Here is a 17,714-nt window from a genome sequence, read left to right as displayed (position 1 = left end):
ATATTGATATTAGCGAAATTGCTAAGATGTAATGTTGAAGTGGACATCATATGGATTAGAAATATTATTTTGGATTTTTGATAAACTAAACAACGTTTTTTTTTCTGCCTTACCACTTTCATTACTTGAAAAAAAACTTGTGAAATGACATAACCTAAGCCCGAGTTTGTAACTCAATAAATTGCAAAAAAGAAAATATTTTGATAATTTAATGTATAAAAATGTTGTTACTTGTATATTTTTCGTTGAATAAGGTAATTAAAGCCAAAAAAAGGAATACCAATGTCTCATATATATGGCCGCTTTAATAAATGTGATTCTTCAAGCGAATGCCATTGATTGCTTACGTCTCCGATATTTAAAAATGCCACGCACTGCACTGCTACACTAGTGGTGTGAGCGTGAACGTTGTGAAAACAAAAGTTGGAAATGAAAAGTGTTGAAGGGGGCGCTTTGACACCCATAATGCGCACGAGCAAAAAATGGCAGCACTGATGAGTCAGCGGGGTCGGCAACCCAGCCAAGGTTGAATGGAATACTGACTTGCTGGTAAAAAATAAACCTGGAGCGTTACCTGGAGTTCCGATGTAATGTGAGTGACTAAAAAATAACGAATTATTGTGATATTTTCAAATCGCGATTTCATGTAGCGAACCGTTTTCTCTATGAGCCGTAGACAGTGTGCACAGTGTAGGTCCGACGTACGGCATTGTTTATTTTCTTGTGTGAACGCCGAGTTCAGTGACCGGTAACTTGTTTGTGTGACCGTACGTGCCGTCTAGATTTAAATGACAGACACAACGAGCGACGATCTCCCCAATTTTAAACAAAATGAAGTGTTACACGGAGAGTGGCATATCGTAAGAAAACGTGGAAAGGGAACGTGTTCTGCTGTCTTCGAAGCTAGGACAAGCGATGAGGGTGCTCGCTCAGCCATTAAAGTCTTCAAGAATGAAGAGAAATATCTTCCGGTGTACTATCAAGAAATACAGATACTACAAAAACTTAACAACCGCAGAGACAAACGTGGCATAGGTAAGATTGTTTAGTTACTAAATCGCCTAAACAAATCACAAAATGTTTCAGAAATCCATTCCTGGAGACATGCGATGAGTGAGTGCATTGACATGTATGTAATATTGAAATGCTGGATGTAAAAATTAATATTAATCTTTCTATTAAAATAAATTGTCTGAATTTCAAATGAGGTTGTTTCAACTACAAGCAGTCCACCTAAAGCTCCGTCCTACCATCCCGTCTTTTGTTTCGTGTATTCTAAATGCCCCCCCCCCCCCCCGCCTCACCTTTGCCCCACAATGGCATGGAGACATTATTTTTAATTATCTCCATAATTTTCCTTTGTCTTCTCAACTTGACATATTGCATGCGTTATTTTAATGTAATGATGCAGCTCATTGCAGATAGTTGAATACGTGTTTGGGGTGGAAGGGCGAGGGGGGGGGGGATAGGGGGAGAGGGTCATCATTTCAAATATCTTAATAAAAAAGGGGGTGGACCGTGGTATGAATGAAAATGGAACCCCAAATAAATAGAAATGCATAAACCATATTATGTAACTGTGTGTACACATGTACATTATACAAGACCCTCATTTTAGTTTTTTAGTGTCACTTATGACCATGTGTGCAAATACTCTATGCCCGACATTGTACACTGGAACGAGATGTAAAAATTCTTGTATTACATGGAAAAAATATTCCAAATACATTATTTGAATAGAATTAGGATTAAAATGAGAATTAGAAGTCTTTGTAAAAAAAAAAATCCCCTTAATTTATAATTAGAATTTTGTACCATTTTGCAACTAATGGCTACTCCCCTTATTTGAGTATAAGTATATGTGCCACCATTTGGAGTACATTTTCTAGCCCTTTGGTCTAAAATGGGGCCTGTTTTTTTCAAGCTTAAGAGTCTAAAATGGGATCCACTTTGCATTATTTTTCATTTTGCTCGGTCTAAAATGTGGTCCATTGTCCTTTACCAAATCATAACTGCCATTAATTGCCCCCGAAATGTTGCCTCCTAAGGAGAATGTATTTTGGTCTAAAATTTCATCTTGTACAAACCTATAATGGTCTAAAATGAGGTATTGTTTTTGTTTTTGGTCAAAGAGGGTCTAAAATGGTGTCTGGGGTTTCCAGCAATGGTCACACACCCTTACCAGAGCTGCCATGGCCACTGGTACTGCCCCCCCCCCCCACATGTACATGTATATTTCATGATATGGAATATAAAGTTTAAGGATTGTACATTTCAAAATATTTAGATGTTATTTTTTAAAGTTGTTGTTTTCATACAGCTGGGGGCTTATAAGCAACGTACATTGTTTGTAGAGAACTCGTCAAATTGCATTCTGATTAAGATCTGATATAGATAGGCTTGATTGCTCAGTGGGGAAATGTGGTCATTCCTAATTCCTCAGTTTGGGAGTTTATGGGAAAATGAGGGAAATAGGGAAAATGAAGGAATAGTGAAAAATGAGGCAAGTAGTGAAAAATGAGTAAAAATGAAGGGAAACTTAACATGAGGGAAATGGTGAAAAATGAGGAAAATAGTGAAAATTAAGGAAATAGTGAAAAATGAAGGGAACAGTGAAAAATAAGGAAAAAAGTAAAAATAAGGGGCAATAACGGTGATTTTGAACATTTTGATTGATAGTCATACGTATTGCGAACACCACAGAACAATCTGTACTCGTTGCCATGACATCAAAACTACCAGTATATAACTCAAATATTTTCTGTTTGAACCAGTACAATTTGGCTTGCCCGTTGTAATATAATATGGGTCATTCATTTGAATATTAGACACATTTCAGTGAGGTATGCAGCAACTTATGTCTTACAATAGGGGTTATTGTGCGACATACCACTGTATGTGTACATTAGAGGTGATATAGTTTTTATGCAAATGATTGAATAATTGCATAATTGTACAACTAAATAAAGCACACCCAGTAGCAGCCATTGGACAATACACGTACACGTACATTATATTTCATTTTTTTATTTGCGACATATTTGTGTAATTGTTTTCACACTGACTGCATGCAACTCTGAGTTACTGTCAAACCCAATCAACAATCTACAGATTTACAGTTTGTTGAGAACCAAATACGATATCAACAAGACTGTACCTGATTCACAACTGTTTACATATGGACATCAAGTCAGTGTACAGTTCTCAGTACCATCAGTGATCAGTATAGAAGTAAATTCAGCCAATCAGAATAATTTCCTCCATTGCCATAGCAATTAGCATCCAACTGATCTGTTATCTGCAATCTACGTTTTAAACAAGCCCTAGGATCTTTCACCATTTTTTTTTTAATTTCATGTTATCTCTCTCAGCATTTGTATCTTTTTAGCAGCGTGTGTGTTTTAAATCCTTTGATGTGTTACATTAACTTTATCTTTTGCTTTTATTTACATTCCACTTGCATTTTCTTTCCGATGTTGTATTCAATTGTTGTTTTCTTTCCAATCATTAGTTTTCGAGTTTATTCACCTCTTTTAATGAGTGCACATGGAAAGCCAATTTCCGGTGCATTTTTTATGTAAATCATAAATGACAATAAAGGTATATGATATTACTTAGACTCTCTCACAGTCCTCGGAGCTTCGCATCATTAAAACTAAAAGGGCTGTTTTGTACGTACATGTACCGATATCTACCGTATAATTGTACTCGAATATCCTTGTACTGTGTGCCCTTATTGACTACATAGGGTTAATCATTTGACATAAATAACATCAAAATAGCAACACATGACAGCTACAGTTACTGGCTATATAAAAGAGCATATCTTTTGTTGTAAATTTAAAATGTACTCACTGTATTCTACGTACTGAAGCACATTCAACCATTAATTGCAATTAACTGACCTCAAACCTAGTATTAAGATATTATAACAAATGATCCGATGACGTAATTTATGTATCAAAAAAATATCTAGGATATATTCCTAGTAATAGTATGCAATCAACTCTTCTAACAATGCCTGAAGACAATACATTGACAAAAACAGTACACTAGAGTAGTTTAATAGGCCATTCCAAAATGCAAACAGGAAATTGAGAATACAGCGCCCTCGCCCAAATTGGGGGTACGATCACCTCATAGTACCATTTCTTGTCCTGTATGTAGAAGTGTAAATCAGGGATGTTTTTCATATTGTTTAGACATCGAGGAAAGCATGAGCAGTGCTCTATGATTAAACTGAGTAATCTATACAATGTACAATGTACATGTAATGATGTATACCTCCAAGGTACATGCACACATAGATGTAGGAAGTAGAGCACCACCATGGCAAATTTTGGAAAGGCCTATTGTGGTATTTTCACTTGAGAAAAAAGCTTATGAACTCAGCTTGTGATATATATAAGACAATACACTGCATTCTATACATGGATATGGCTTACTATCCTTTGAATTTGGAACCATTATGAAAAGCTGGAAAGCAAAGACATATACTTTTACCAACCTTTACATAATCACTGTCGTATATTTCAAGACAAAATTGTCAATTTCACTAAAAAGAAGGTGGGGAGCATTGATAGATTTTATGTACTTTACATAAACACTCGTATATTTCACTACAAAAACATAGATAGATTTTCCAAATTTTTAAATGTGTATGTATATTTCACAAACAAAAAGGTGGAATTGAAGATAGATTTTACCTACGATTACCAACCTTTTCATAAACAGTCTGTTGGATCTTTCATGACAAGATTGTAGATTTCACTTTTTAAAAAAAAACTGTAGCATATATAGATTTTACCTACTTTTACCACTGACCTCATCTACATAAACACTGTCGTATATTTTATGACAAGACTAGATCTTACTTTCAAAAAAAGCTGGAGAACGTAGCAAGATTTTTACCTACATGTACATGTATCAACCTTTTCCATATACACTGTGTTGTATATTTCATGACAAGATTGTCGATTTCACAAAATTATTACTGAAATGAACATATCAGTACATTGTGCATATATAGCATGTACAATAATAATAATGATGATGATGATGATGATGATGATGATGATGATGATGATGATATAAAATACGCCTAATTTCTGCGAGTAGAGATTAAGCTATGTAAATTACGAGTAAATATAGCATACATGTAAATCACATATGAAATAGACATGCTCCATATTAGTCTCAGTTACCCAGACTCCCAGCACAGGGGGCTCTTCAAAGAGACCACCAGATCAGGGTCTTGGGAAACCTCGTTCCAATAATGACGGAAGTCGCACAGTACATTTCTTCCATCTTCCAACCATTAAAAATGTGCTTACGAGGTCTGTTTGTTGTAATTAATATATATCAGTCACTTGACATCGAGAAGTGATAATCTGTAGCAAAGGTACCCAAATCGTTCAGCCTGCAATGTTGGACGTGAAGTACTCCCATGATGCACTGCTCCAGAGGCTACTTCCTGCGTGGGATATTTGGAATCTCATTTCCCCAAACTCTTGTTTGGGGAGGTCTCGTAGGTAGAGTCCCCAACGGCGATAGTCTGGGTAACCGAGACTAGTTTCATATAGGATGCATGATGTTATACTAGAGACAATCTGTTTTATACATTGTATACTCAGAGTTCTCAGTACATTCTAAAATTGAAAATATTGAAAAATTAAAAAATGTGTTATTGATGTGCATAATCTACATTTTCAATGGGTTACAGAATATGAAGATGTGATACAGTTGGAGAATATCACATGCAAAACAAAGTCAGAGTAATACTGACGGAGAATATCGCACTGAAAATAAAGTCAGTGTGTACCATACAATGTAGGAGAATATCGCACTGAAAATAAATCTGTATGATACCATCAGAGAATATCGCACTGAAAATAAAATCAGTGTGAGTGATACTGTCGGAGAATGTTACACTGAAAATAAATCCAATGTGATATTGTCAGAGAATATTGCAGCAAAAATAAATTCAGTGTGATACCGTCAGAGAATATCGCACTGAAAATAAAGTCAATGTGATACCGTCAGAGAATATCGCACTGAAAATAAAGTCACTGTGATACCGTTGGAGAATATTGCACTGAAAATAACGTCAGTGTGATACAGTCAAAGACTATCACACTGAAAATAAATTCAGTATAATACCGTCAGAGAATATTGCACTGAAAAAAAAGTCAGTGTGATACCATTGGAGAATATCGCACTGAAAATAAAGTCAGTATGTTTATTTGATGTTATTGAACTCATTCATAAAAAACATGATATCATTTGTCCTCTGATGACCTTGTAGTGGTTGAATGGCAAGGAAGATTATGATAACCACATCCTGTTTTCATAAAAACACTGACTGTTATCGTTATTAATCATTATACATGTACAAGGATGTATTTTTAGGGCATATTTTATTTAATGAAGGGAAAAAAATGAAGAATCGCTTGAATGCAATTCATATTTTAGTGAAAAAAAGATCAAAATTGAATAAAATAGTATGATCAGGTGAAAAAAATGAAAAATTGAAAAAAATTGTCAAATTTCTAGTCAAGTGAAAAAATTTCAAATATACTTTTTAAACTTATAATGTACACTTGTAAAAGATTATGCATACTAGCAGTCTTTTTGCCAAGGTTTTGTATCCATGGTAACAGAGGGGGAAATCTGGTAACTTTAAATAGATTTCTATACCTAAGTATGATGATTTTGGTGAGGAACCTAAATAAAAGGAGGATATTTAGTTAAATCTGGCCCATGATTCAGTCCCAGGTTTTCCCATTAGTGTTATCGTATCAGTGTAGCCTTAGGTTTACATAGAGTTATTCTTTTGTTCTGGATTTGAACCCTTAAACCTAGTAAAAAAAATTATGTGGTTCTGATTACGCTCAATGTTAGAATAAGTGGGGTAGGTAGATTTTTTATTTTATTATATTTTTTTTTCTGTGTGAGTGTCGAGTTCAGGTTTTCCCGGCATTGTTTTCCAAATGGTCTTTGTGTTGTTTATTTCATCCTATCAGATGTAAAGCCATTACAGATTGGAAGAACAGTTTTAGAGAGTGTCTTTTTAAGTTGATGTCAGTTTCTGCAGCCACTATTTCTCATGAGACTTCACAATATTTGCGATTTTATTATTTTTTTCTCGAATACGTAAAAAAAAAAACTAGATGGGGTCAGGTAACAGGAACCAAACAGTTATTTTTTTAAGCCTTAGGGTCAGCAGTGAAAAACTACAATGTACGTTTGTAGGTGGGGTCGGGTAACCGAAACCAAACAATTATTTTTTTAAGCCTTTTTCTAAAGTTGGCCTTTAATTAAACTTGCATATAGATTGCTATTACTCAGGTACATTGTAGATTCTACTTCCCAGCTTTCAGTCTAACTGATATTGTCTAGAACATTTATGCAAAAATTACCCGAAATTAATTAAAATTTGAATGCAGAAGAAATTACAGATGATTTGAGTATTGTTATGCAAATGAATCAGTATGCTACACGTTTATTTCATGGCCATGCACAGAACAATGTGTGCCCAATTGCATTATTTTCTCACCCTCCATATCATCCAACCGCCCCCTTTGTAATAATGGTACAAACCAGGTCATACAGGTCAAATAAACAAGTACATCAAATAGTGATAACGATGATTAAAGTAATCACAATCTTGTAATTATAATTATGAGAGAGCATTGCCCTGTCATTTTTCTTTCTTTTAAAAGGAAATTTTACAACGAATATTCAAACAGTATGGCTGACACTTTAGATTTGAATATCATTAAAGGGGCACAAGCTGAGTTTATAAGTTTTTCTACTCAAGTGAAAATACTTTTTAAAAAACTTCATTTAAGCTATTCTAGTATAATGTTAATGTCAACACATTCTTTCTATGACATTACAATTCATGTTCTGGTAATGTTAGAACTGTTGATTGCATAGTAGGGACTTCCTGTACATTTTTGATGCGTATGATAAATTATGTCATCAGATCATTTATAAGTTATATCTTAATACCAGGTTTGAGTTCAGTCAATTGCAAATGATGGTTAAGAACACATAAGTAAGTAGAATACTGTGAATAACCTTTTAATATGCAGAAAAAAATTACATCCCAACAATATTTAAATTCATCTTGTGCCCCTTTAAAAAATACACAAATACACAAATAAGGTATTCAAGTTTGTGGCATGATAATATTTTAGAACATTTTGTCATAAGATACTACACTTATCCACAGATAATCATATTTTAAAAAATATAATGTCTACATAAACATGAGAATATATAAAATTGTTTTCTAATAGACCTTATCGTCAAGTTCCAAAAAAACTGGACTGGTAATGTGTTGCCATGGTAAAATGTTGCCATTGGAGCATACTAGCTCTTTCACTAATGTACTTCATGAGCTAATAAAATATTTGTGAATTTTTTTTTTCCATTTTGTGATTTCAAACTTTGTCTAAAAACGAAAGAAAATAACCAACTGTCAGGTACATATGTATACATATGTACTTATGTTTGTTTTTTTTAGTGACCTTGTTTACTTCCTGTAATCAATCAAATTGTATTGAAGAAGTGGATGTTGACTTTTTGAGGGAAAACATTTCTTATTTTGATTAATTTTCTACAAATTTCAAAAATTAAAAAAATAATAATTAATGATGTTAATTTTTGATTCGTGCTGTTCCACAGCTCAGCACATTCTACTGGTACAGACCTGTAATGGCACAAGACTCATTATACTTCCCCAACACCCTAGAGAGCATACAACCCATTGCCTTAATAGCCCATTTCAATCTCTATCCTACCAGATCCCAATTCTACAGCTAGGTTGACTTGGGTGCAGCACTGCAAGCTTGGTTCAAATCTTGTCCCAAGAATTTTAGCCATTCAGAAACAAATAGCTGTAGCAAAGCTCAGACCAACAACTTTGTACATTGCAAGTCAGCCACTCTAGCCATTCAACCACCATGACTCCACAACCAGCAATGTACAGATTACAAGCCAGCCACTCTAACCATTCAACCATCATGACTCCACAACCAGCAATGTACAGATTACAAGCCAGCCACTCTAACCATTCAATCATCATGACTTCACACAAAACGGCTGTAGCAAAGCTCAGACCAACAAATTGTGATTTGGTTATTTGACTCAGAGTACAAAATTTATATTATTTTAGTGGTCATTTACGTTCGTTTTAATATTTGACTTTTTTAAGGCTGTTATAACAAGTCTCAGTCTATAATTTTAATGACCATTCACTATCCTTTTAACATTTGACATTTTAAGGGTCTTAACGGTATACTTGTTTTTGTAGCATTCACCTTATTTATGTTTTTGTATTTTATGTGCAGCGCTTTTGAATATTTTAAATAGAAAAAGCGCTTTAGAAAATAAATAAACTTAAACTTAAACTTAAACACAAAACAACTACTAATTTCACAATTTTCATTTATATTTTTTTTCCCCTTCCAGTGGCCTTACATAGCTTTTTTGTTCACAACAATTACCCATGTTTGGTGTTTGAGTTACTTGACTGCGGACTTCGGGATCTGATTTACAAGAACAATGATAAAGGCCTATCACTGTATTCAATACAGACGATATGTAGAGATATCTTACAAACTCTAGACTATGTACATAGTAAAGGAATCATACATGCCGATATCAAACCTGCCAACTTGATGTGGTGTCCACAGGAGGGATGTGTCAAACTGATTGACTTTGGACTTAGTATAGACCTATCTAAAAAGGTAAGAATTAGTCTCACTTCGCTGTAAACGATATATACTCAGTGTTTTTGCTAAGGTTTGGGAACCCCGGTAACAGAAAGGGGGAAAGAGGTAAAACTGGTAGTGCTTCCCATGCAATGTATCATAATTTTGGTGGGGAACCCTGGTAGATTTTACCTACTTACCGCCCTTAAATAAAACACTGTATACTAGTATGTACATGTAACGATGATTACATGTACCTGCATTGGTGTTTGAGCTTACCATCAATATTTTCTTTTCTTTTTTTAAAACAATTAAGCCTTTATTTCTATTATTAATAAATTGCATACATGTAATATGCAAATTCTTGGCTTTAATGCATGCATGTACATGTAATATTAGTATTTCACTGCAGGGCAATAATGAAAATATTTCAAAATGAGTATCACTGACGTAAAGCACTTTCTTTATATGTGCTACACTCGTTTATAGCATTCATATTACAACTAGTAACACTGAAGTAGTGCACTTTCTCTGTGTGCTACACTTGTTTATAGCATTCATATTACAACTAGTAACACTGAAGTAATGCACTTTCTCTGTGTGCTACACTCGTTTATAGCATTCATATTACAACTAGTAACACCGAAGTAAAGCACTTTCTCTATGTGCTTCACTCGTGTATAGCATTCATATCAACTGTAAAAGTATACTGTTTCAATTGGTTTATTTACAAGCTTAGCATGTGGCCTTTCTAATGTGGTCAATTAGGTATTGCAACAGTATACTTTTTACACTTGATATGAATGCTATGAATGGTTGTGGTACATACAGAAAATGCTTGACTTCGGTGTAATGGGTTGGATTACATGTGCATAACATTATGTAAATGAGCTTAGGACCAATCCATGTACATGTCAACAAAATTACATGAATGCACAGTTGTAGGTTTTACAAAATTTGCTGTTTTGGATGATCATATCTAATAATAACAGAACCCTTTGCCATAACTAAATATGAGTTCCAGTGTGGGTACTTTGGGGGTATTTGCACTAGTGCTGGCATTTTTTTTCGCTGCACTTTCACTCACTACCCTCAGAAAAGTATAGTCACAGAGACCATTGCCAATCATTCATGCAAATATACCCTGAGTGCACAACACTGGCACTTACTCCGCACGGATCAGTCCTAGGGTTGGGTGTCATGGCTTTGAATTCATTACATTACATAGGGCAAATACAACATTGGATAAAATCCTTCACATAGGAAACTCTATCCTACCACGTCAATAATGATACAAATGGGTTTACTGGGGGCACAGTTGAGTTGAAATCTTACCCAAGGATTTAGCCATTCTGGAACAAATGATGGCTTGCATCAGTATGAGCAGATTCATCATCAACCACTCTTAAACCACTCAACCATGGCTCCAAACTAAACTGTCTGCATGTAGAGTGGGTACATTTTTTACAATGTACTGGGCTTGAGTGGACACAATCAAAGTTCAAATCTTGCCTGGGTACTTTCACTCTTCAGAAACAAATGCAACAAGGCATAAACCAGCAACCTACAGATTCATGCAGAGCCAGCAACTCTAACCATTCAACCATGACTCCACCATCTGTACATAGTGGGTTTATTTTCATAATTCGCTCAGCTATACAAATTTTTGTCCATTTTGATATTTCATCAACGTATCTCATTTCAGAAATGTTACCATCAAATCCAAAGTCTATGTTATCAGAGTCCTGAGGCCAAGAGGTGGAATACATTAGTAGTAAACTGTACTGGAATGTTTGACAGGTCAGCGTTGACCTGTATGTGTACTACAGCCATTGATGTCTGGACAGTGGGCTGTATTCTACCTTACCTTTATACAGGTCAAAAGTTATACTCCAAAGATGATGTACCACAGCTTGGATGTACACACTGTCAGGTATATGCTTAAGGTCCCTCAATATTGTTTTACCTATTTTCTGTGTATTGTGGTATAACTCTATACTGCTTTCTTGTTTGTGGGTTATTTCATTGATACAGAATTGGGAGGGTGAACATGTCTATACTAAACTGTTTTGTATTTTCTTTGTATATTTGTGTCTCACTTATGTCTCTATCATTGATGCTATATTTTATAATTCATACACTCACTCTATACTAATACATTGTTACAAACACTTAATACACACATACAAGTAAACACACATTCGATACCCTTCAGCAAACAAATTATATTCACTCACTCATATCGTGGACTCAAGATATATGCAAAAACACATGATACCAACAAACAAACAAATAAACACACATGTGCATGCACACACACACACACACACACACACACACACACACACACACACACACACACACACACACACACACACACACACACACACACACACATACACACACATGCATGCATGCACTGATAGGCATGCATGCATACATGTATACACACATACCCTACAGACAGACACACATATTTACTCACTCACTCACACTCACTCACTCACCCACTCACTCACTCACGCAAACACTCATTCACTCACACTCACTCACTCACTCACTCAAACACAGATTTCAAAGAAAGATCTCTTACAAAATGTTGTGATTCAATTCACAGGCTATAGATACAACATTAAAGTGTAAATGTGAGCTGTTATTGACATCTATGTTTAAGTTGAGAGATGAAGATGAATCAATAGACAACAGAGACACAATAGTACAGGACCTAAAGAAACTTTCAATCAGGTGAGATCTCATTCACAGCTGAGTCCATCCATGTACATCCCCTCCAAGATCGATGGTTTATCGTAAGGGTATTTTCTGCTGCATACCGTAATGTACTTATCCATCACTTGGTTTTTCCTGAACTCAAACCTGGTATTCAGACATAGTGTATAATTGATTGCATGGATGGTATAACTTACTATACATACATACATGTATTTATAATATATAATATTAAAATGGCGAGGAAATCCCTAGTTATGGCATCAACTGTATTAACAGTACCCAAAGACAATTTAATAATGACATCAACATTAAAGCTGCCCAAGAGTATTATTTTGTCAATCAGACAAACCAACGATATATTCATTGAAGATTGTTAAAATACCAATAATTAGATACTGTATATGTTAATTAGAGTCAAGTTTTATCCAAAAAGTAATACAGTATAACAAACAGGTTAAAATTATGATTTTGCACTGATTTTAGGGTGTGGACCCAAAAATCAATTTGATTGAATTTATTGTCTCATATTTATGTGTACATGTGTTAAGACAAATTCATTTACCCATATGGGATTCAGTACTGTTCAGGGTGTATGATATTACAATTAAGTCATTTTATCTAATGAAACAGTTTCAGAAAAATGTTATGGTTGTAGCTAGTGTACATGAACACACATAGTTTATCATGGCTTAATGTCAATATTCTTTCCATGAGAAAGAGAGCTTATTAACTTGGCTTGCACCCCGATCAATGTACAGGAACTGTAAAGTTTATTACATTGCCCTAGTACAATCATACCCCCCCCCCCTCTCCCTCCCTCCGCCAAAAACACACTGCTACTTGGGTCCTACAGCCCCTAGAAGAACCTCTGATTCAGTTGTGTGTGTATGTGTTTCTAAACTCTACACAAATATCAATTTGGATACCAATATTTGTGTTATTTCAATTTACAGTATGTTACAGTGTAAAGGTGTCAATAGGCCGTCAGCCAGCGAGGCATTACAACATCCCTTCTTCCAACATTCCTTTCAACCTAGCTATGGAGACCTCCTTCTCTTTCCAACCTGTATTCTAAGATTATTAAACACAGTGGACCAGAGTGAGTTAGACAACAGTAGTGATTACCAAGGTAAGTTGTTTGTTTTAAAATAAAGGCCTATGATTCAATCCCATGTCCCATGTTTTCACAGTATTATCCTACCAGTGGAGCCAATAAATTGGAAAATTAATCTTGATTGTGAGCAACCTGTTGGAGAGGCTTAAAGGCTTCACAGGAATTATAGTAATAATAATCTTTTATTTATGTGGCGTCAGGATGGGGCGAATGGTTAGAGTGGTCGGCTTGGAATCTGCAGGTTGCAGGTTCGAGCCCCATCGCTGCCATTTGTTTCTGAGTGACTAAAAGTCCTTGGGCAAGATTTGAACCACAACTGTGCCTCAGTCAACCCAGCTGTATAACTGGGGACCTGGTAGGATAGAGGTTGCAATGTAAATGCTTTAATCCTATGCACTTATAAAGGCTGCAATAGATTGTATGTTCCCCAGGGAGTTGAGGAAGTATAAAGGGCCGTTGTGCCATGCCAGGGGTAATAATTGTAAAGCGCTTTGAGCACAGATTGGGAAAGCGTTAAATAAAAACCTACATTATTATATATGAGTTCTTTATGCATATAAGTGCTTGTCTCCTAAGAAGTCAAGTGAGGGCTGACCCTCATGGGTTCAGTGTTAGTGCAGGAGGAATCGCAATACCCAAGGAAACCTGCATTGTTTGGTAAAGTCAAATTCAGCATAGCAAAATTACTCAAACCCAAACTGGGGTTCAAACTCTGACTAGGGTCAAACCCTTGCCACAGTAGTAAGAAACAAGTGATTTAACCACTTGGCTGAATATTACTAAATGAGAAGGACTACTACAGGAAATTACAGTATTTCACAGATTTTTTTCATTTTTTTTCTGTTCGATAATTTCTACAGATTTGTGTCAAGATATTAAAGAAGAATGTAACAAGTATGGTAGTGTCAAGAAATTTGTAATGCCGAAACAAGGAAAAGGTGCTGAGAAGGTACGAACATTTACAATGGAAAATAACAACATTGTTCATTGTTGCAGCCACAACATAAATATGATGAAAGATAATTTGAGGTGTAGACCTTATATTATTTAATCAGACTGACCTTGTCTTGTATGTCAATGTCTTGTTCAGAACTGTATACAGTCGAGGCACATACCCCCCCCCACCCCCCACCCCCACCCCTTATATAAAAATGAAATGGCATCAATCAAATATAGGAGAAAGCAATATTCACATGCACGGATTTGGTTTGACACAGTGATTACATGTGTTTACCCACTGCATTTACAAATCACTTCGTGAACATACAAACTCAAACTTCTTTCACACTGGTTTTTTTTTGTTTTTGTTTTTGTTTTTGCAATTTATTGACGTACAAACACAAATATGCATATTATAACTGAAAAATTTTCCTTGCTTTATCCATATAAATCGGTCAATCACTTTAAAAGGTTGCATGAATGTTACACAAATTATTTCATTCTATCAACATCTACAGCTAAAATGATGTAGGCTTGGTTTTTCCACAGTTCGCACGGTCCTGGAAAACCCTGGAAAACCCTGGAATTTCAAACCCTCCCTGGAAAACCCTGGAAAATGCGCCCTACCCCAGGAAAACCCAGGAAAATGATCATGATCAATCGATCGATTAATATTGACGATCGTCATGTTTGCTCGAGCCACCCATTCATATGGTTCTGAATCTCGTAAATGTGAAATGGCGAAAATATTTTCAAAGTCTTTTGCCACGGTGGTGAATCAAAATTCACGCCGATTAAACCCAGACAGTCAAACGATCGGTACACGAGACACTTTGCCCCACAGACCGTGCTTATGCATAGTTGAATGGGGGCGCTGCAGTGTTTGTTTCGATCTTGCGTATATTGCTACTCCATCTCCCAGTCGTCATTTCAGGGACATGATATTGCATTAACAGTCCCGGCCGGAGGTAACAGTAGGTCTGCTAACAAGATTATCGTAACATTGTAGCAAGTATCAAAGCATCAGCAACCACGATTAGAAATTGTTACAAGTTCGGCACACGAGTCGACATACTAAGCTCAGGCATGGCAATACTAGGGCTAGGGCCTCGGGAAGTGCAGTTATTATTATTGTTATTATTTATTTATAAACGGCAGTGCATCCATTAAATGGCTTTTCATGCAGTTGCAAGATAAAACAAATACAATACAGATTTAGAATACAAATATACATAACAGACACATATTTAAGCTCTGTACAATAATGACCATCTTGAGAAGAGAGTGCAAAGGACATTAAATTTGAATTTCCGGGTTGTGGAAGTACGGTTGTGACTTTTATGTCATCGATAAATGGGTATTTGTGTTACATGTTCTAAAAGAATAAACTACTGTTTTATGTTGTCGGTACAGTAACATTCGTCGTGAGTTGAGAAATCACGATGTTCCGCAACTCGTGGCATCCGTACATAAACATCGAGACGCAAGCGATGAATGTATTCAGTTATTCATAGCTCGAAATTTCGTTACGTAAATGACGTTTTTATTCTAAATTTTGAAGAAAAAAATTATTTTAGGTGACTTATAAATCTAGTAACATCAAACCATGCAATAATGAGGACAAACTTTAGTTTTTAATTTATTTTTCTGGTAATGTCTGAATTAGACTGACGAATGCTGCAACTCAATCTTACACGATCAATGCACCAGCTTGACGAAACTGCTACTTAGGGGGTATGACAGAGGTTTCTCCGTTAATCTTAGCGTGCAAACGTGGTTTTGAAACCAACATCTTGCATAGTGTCGATTGTCTTTAAAATGTTTTGTAACATATAGACATCAGACAATTAGATGTCATTCAAAAAATATACTTTAGTGTCAACACCCCTGGAAAATGGGCAAAATCGATATGAATACCCCTGGAAAACTGACGAAAAACCCCTGGAAAGTCCTGGAATTTTGTTTTGCTTTAAGTGTACGAACCCTGTTTTTCCCTCATGGGACATTATGTATTTGACACAAAGATAGACATATTTCGACTCTAGACTAACAATAACAGAGACACAATAAACATAGCAGGATCATTTGCCCAATCACATTGAATGCAGATAAGCATTGTTATTCTTTCACAGTGCAGTAAAACAGGCTTCTAATGAAAACATTATACATGGATTTGATGATTTTAAGATTTTAATGGCTTCAATTATTTATTTTCTGACCGATAATCAACATTTCAACTTGACTACTTCTACAGCCCTTCTATGCACGGCACCTATGTAATTGTTTCTTTTGCATTAGAAGTTGTCTGAGGGTGTGTATTGAATTAATGTCATGTTGCATGAGTGAAACACCAAGGCAACACCATTTTAGCTATAAGTTACCTTTAATTTGTAGTCCGAGGTGCTGAAAAAAAATGAAGAAGAAAAATAACCCAGTTACAGAAAGTATCTCTAAATGTTGTTTGTTTGTTTGTTTTGATTCCTCCAGGTGTATATACAATATGAGGAAGCAGCTGATTGTAAAAAGGCACAGAGGAGCATTATGGGAAAATACTTCAAGAGCAGAACAATAATCACTACATTTTTCCCAACCAAGGCATTTGAGAAAGCAGACTACTTCTAAAATCATCAGTTTTGAAAGAAATGTTCCTATTGGCAAGCCTACCCACCATATATCTCCAGTGACCAATCAGTGTTGGTTTTACATTCTACCTCATCCCATTGTATTGTGTAGTACAGTGCTTAAACATAAGAGAACTGAAATAAGAATTTTACAACAGGCTTTCTGATAGGTCAACAGTACAGAGATGAAATGTTCAACTTTTTTTGTACACTAATATGCCATATTTTGAAATTTGGTTGTTCTGTCATGAAGTTAAGATGTGATAGGAAGGGGGGGTGAGGGGAGGGGGAGGTTCCCTAGTGCAATCAGCATTAAGAAAGTGAGCACGAGGGGGCTTTCATTAATTTTCTTATTATTGACAAATCTAAGCTACAAAATCCACAATATACATCTCGAAAAAGCTTTCATCGTTTTTGATAGAAAATCTCTCAATTTTGATAATTTCAACCCACTTAATATCCAAAAACAAAAAACTTGTGAATCTTCTCCAATATTTTATTCTTTTTGTGGTTCTCATGATTATGCTCTTTCTCAAAGACCATTCTTTCAAACATTGTTGTCATGACAGCATTTAGAATATGGCATATTAT

The 17,714-nt window shown here is 35.4% G+C and overlaps 1 protein-coding gene across 1 annotated transcript; it reads left to right on the top strand.

The window, feature by feature from the left end:
- The first annotated feature begins 524 nt into the window (after window positions 1–524).
- On the top strand, window positions 525–17,124 carry LOC144441471 (serine/threonine-protein kinase Kist-like). Its single transcript, XM_078131049.1, has 7 exons — window positions 525–1,035; window positions 9,478–9,755; window positions 11,425–11,652; window positions 12,337–12,464; window positions 13,403–13,578; window positions 14,424–14,512; window positions 16,990–17,124. Exons 1-7 carry the CDS (start codon window positions 789–791, stop codon window positions 17,122–17,124), a joined length of 1,281 nt encoding a protein of 426 aa, XP_077987175.1. The 5' UTR covers window positions 525–788.
- The last annotated feature ends 590 nt before the right edge of the window (window positions 17,125–17,714 follow it).

This window comes from Glandiceps talaboti, chromosome 10 (assembly GCF_964340395.1).
Source record: "Glandiceps talaboti chromosome 10, keGlaTala1.1, whole genome shotgun sequence".
Taxonomy (NCBI): domain Eukaryota; kingdom Metazoa; phylum Hemichordata; class Enteropneusta; family Spengelidae; genus Glandiceps; species Glandiceps talaboti.
This window is presented reverse-complemented; position numbering and strand designations above follow the sequence as displayed.

Coding starts and splice junctions, on each gene's coding strand:
- LOC144441471 (XM_078131049.1), top strand. CDS start 789: ATGACAGACACAACGAGCGACGATCTCCCCAATTTTAAACAAAATGAA. Junction 9,756..11,424: donor GTATAGACCTATCTAAAAAG/GTAAGAATTAGT, acceptor ATCTCATTTCAG/AAATGTTACCATCAAATCCA. Junction 11,653..12,336: donor TTGGATGTACACACTGTCAG/GTATATGCTTAA, acceptor TTCAATTCACAG/GCTATAGATACAACATTAAA.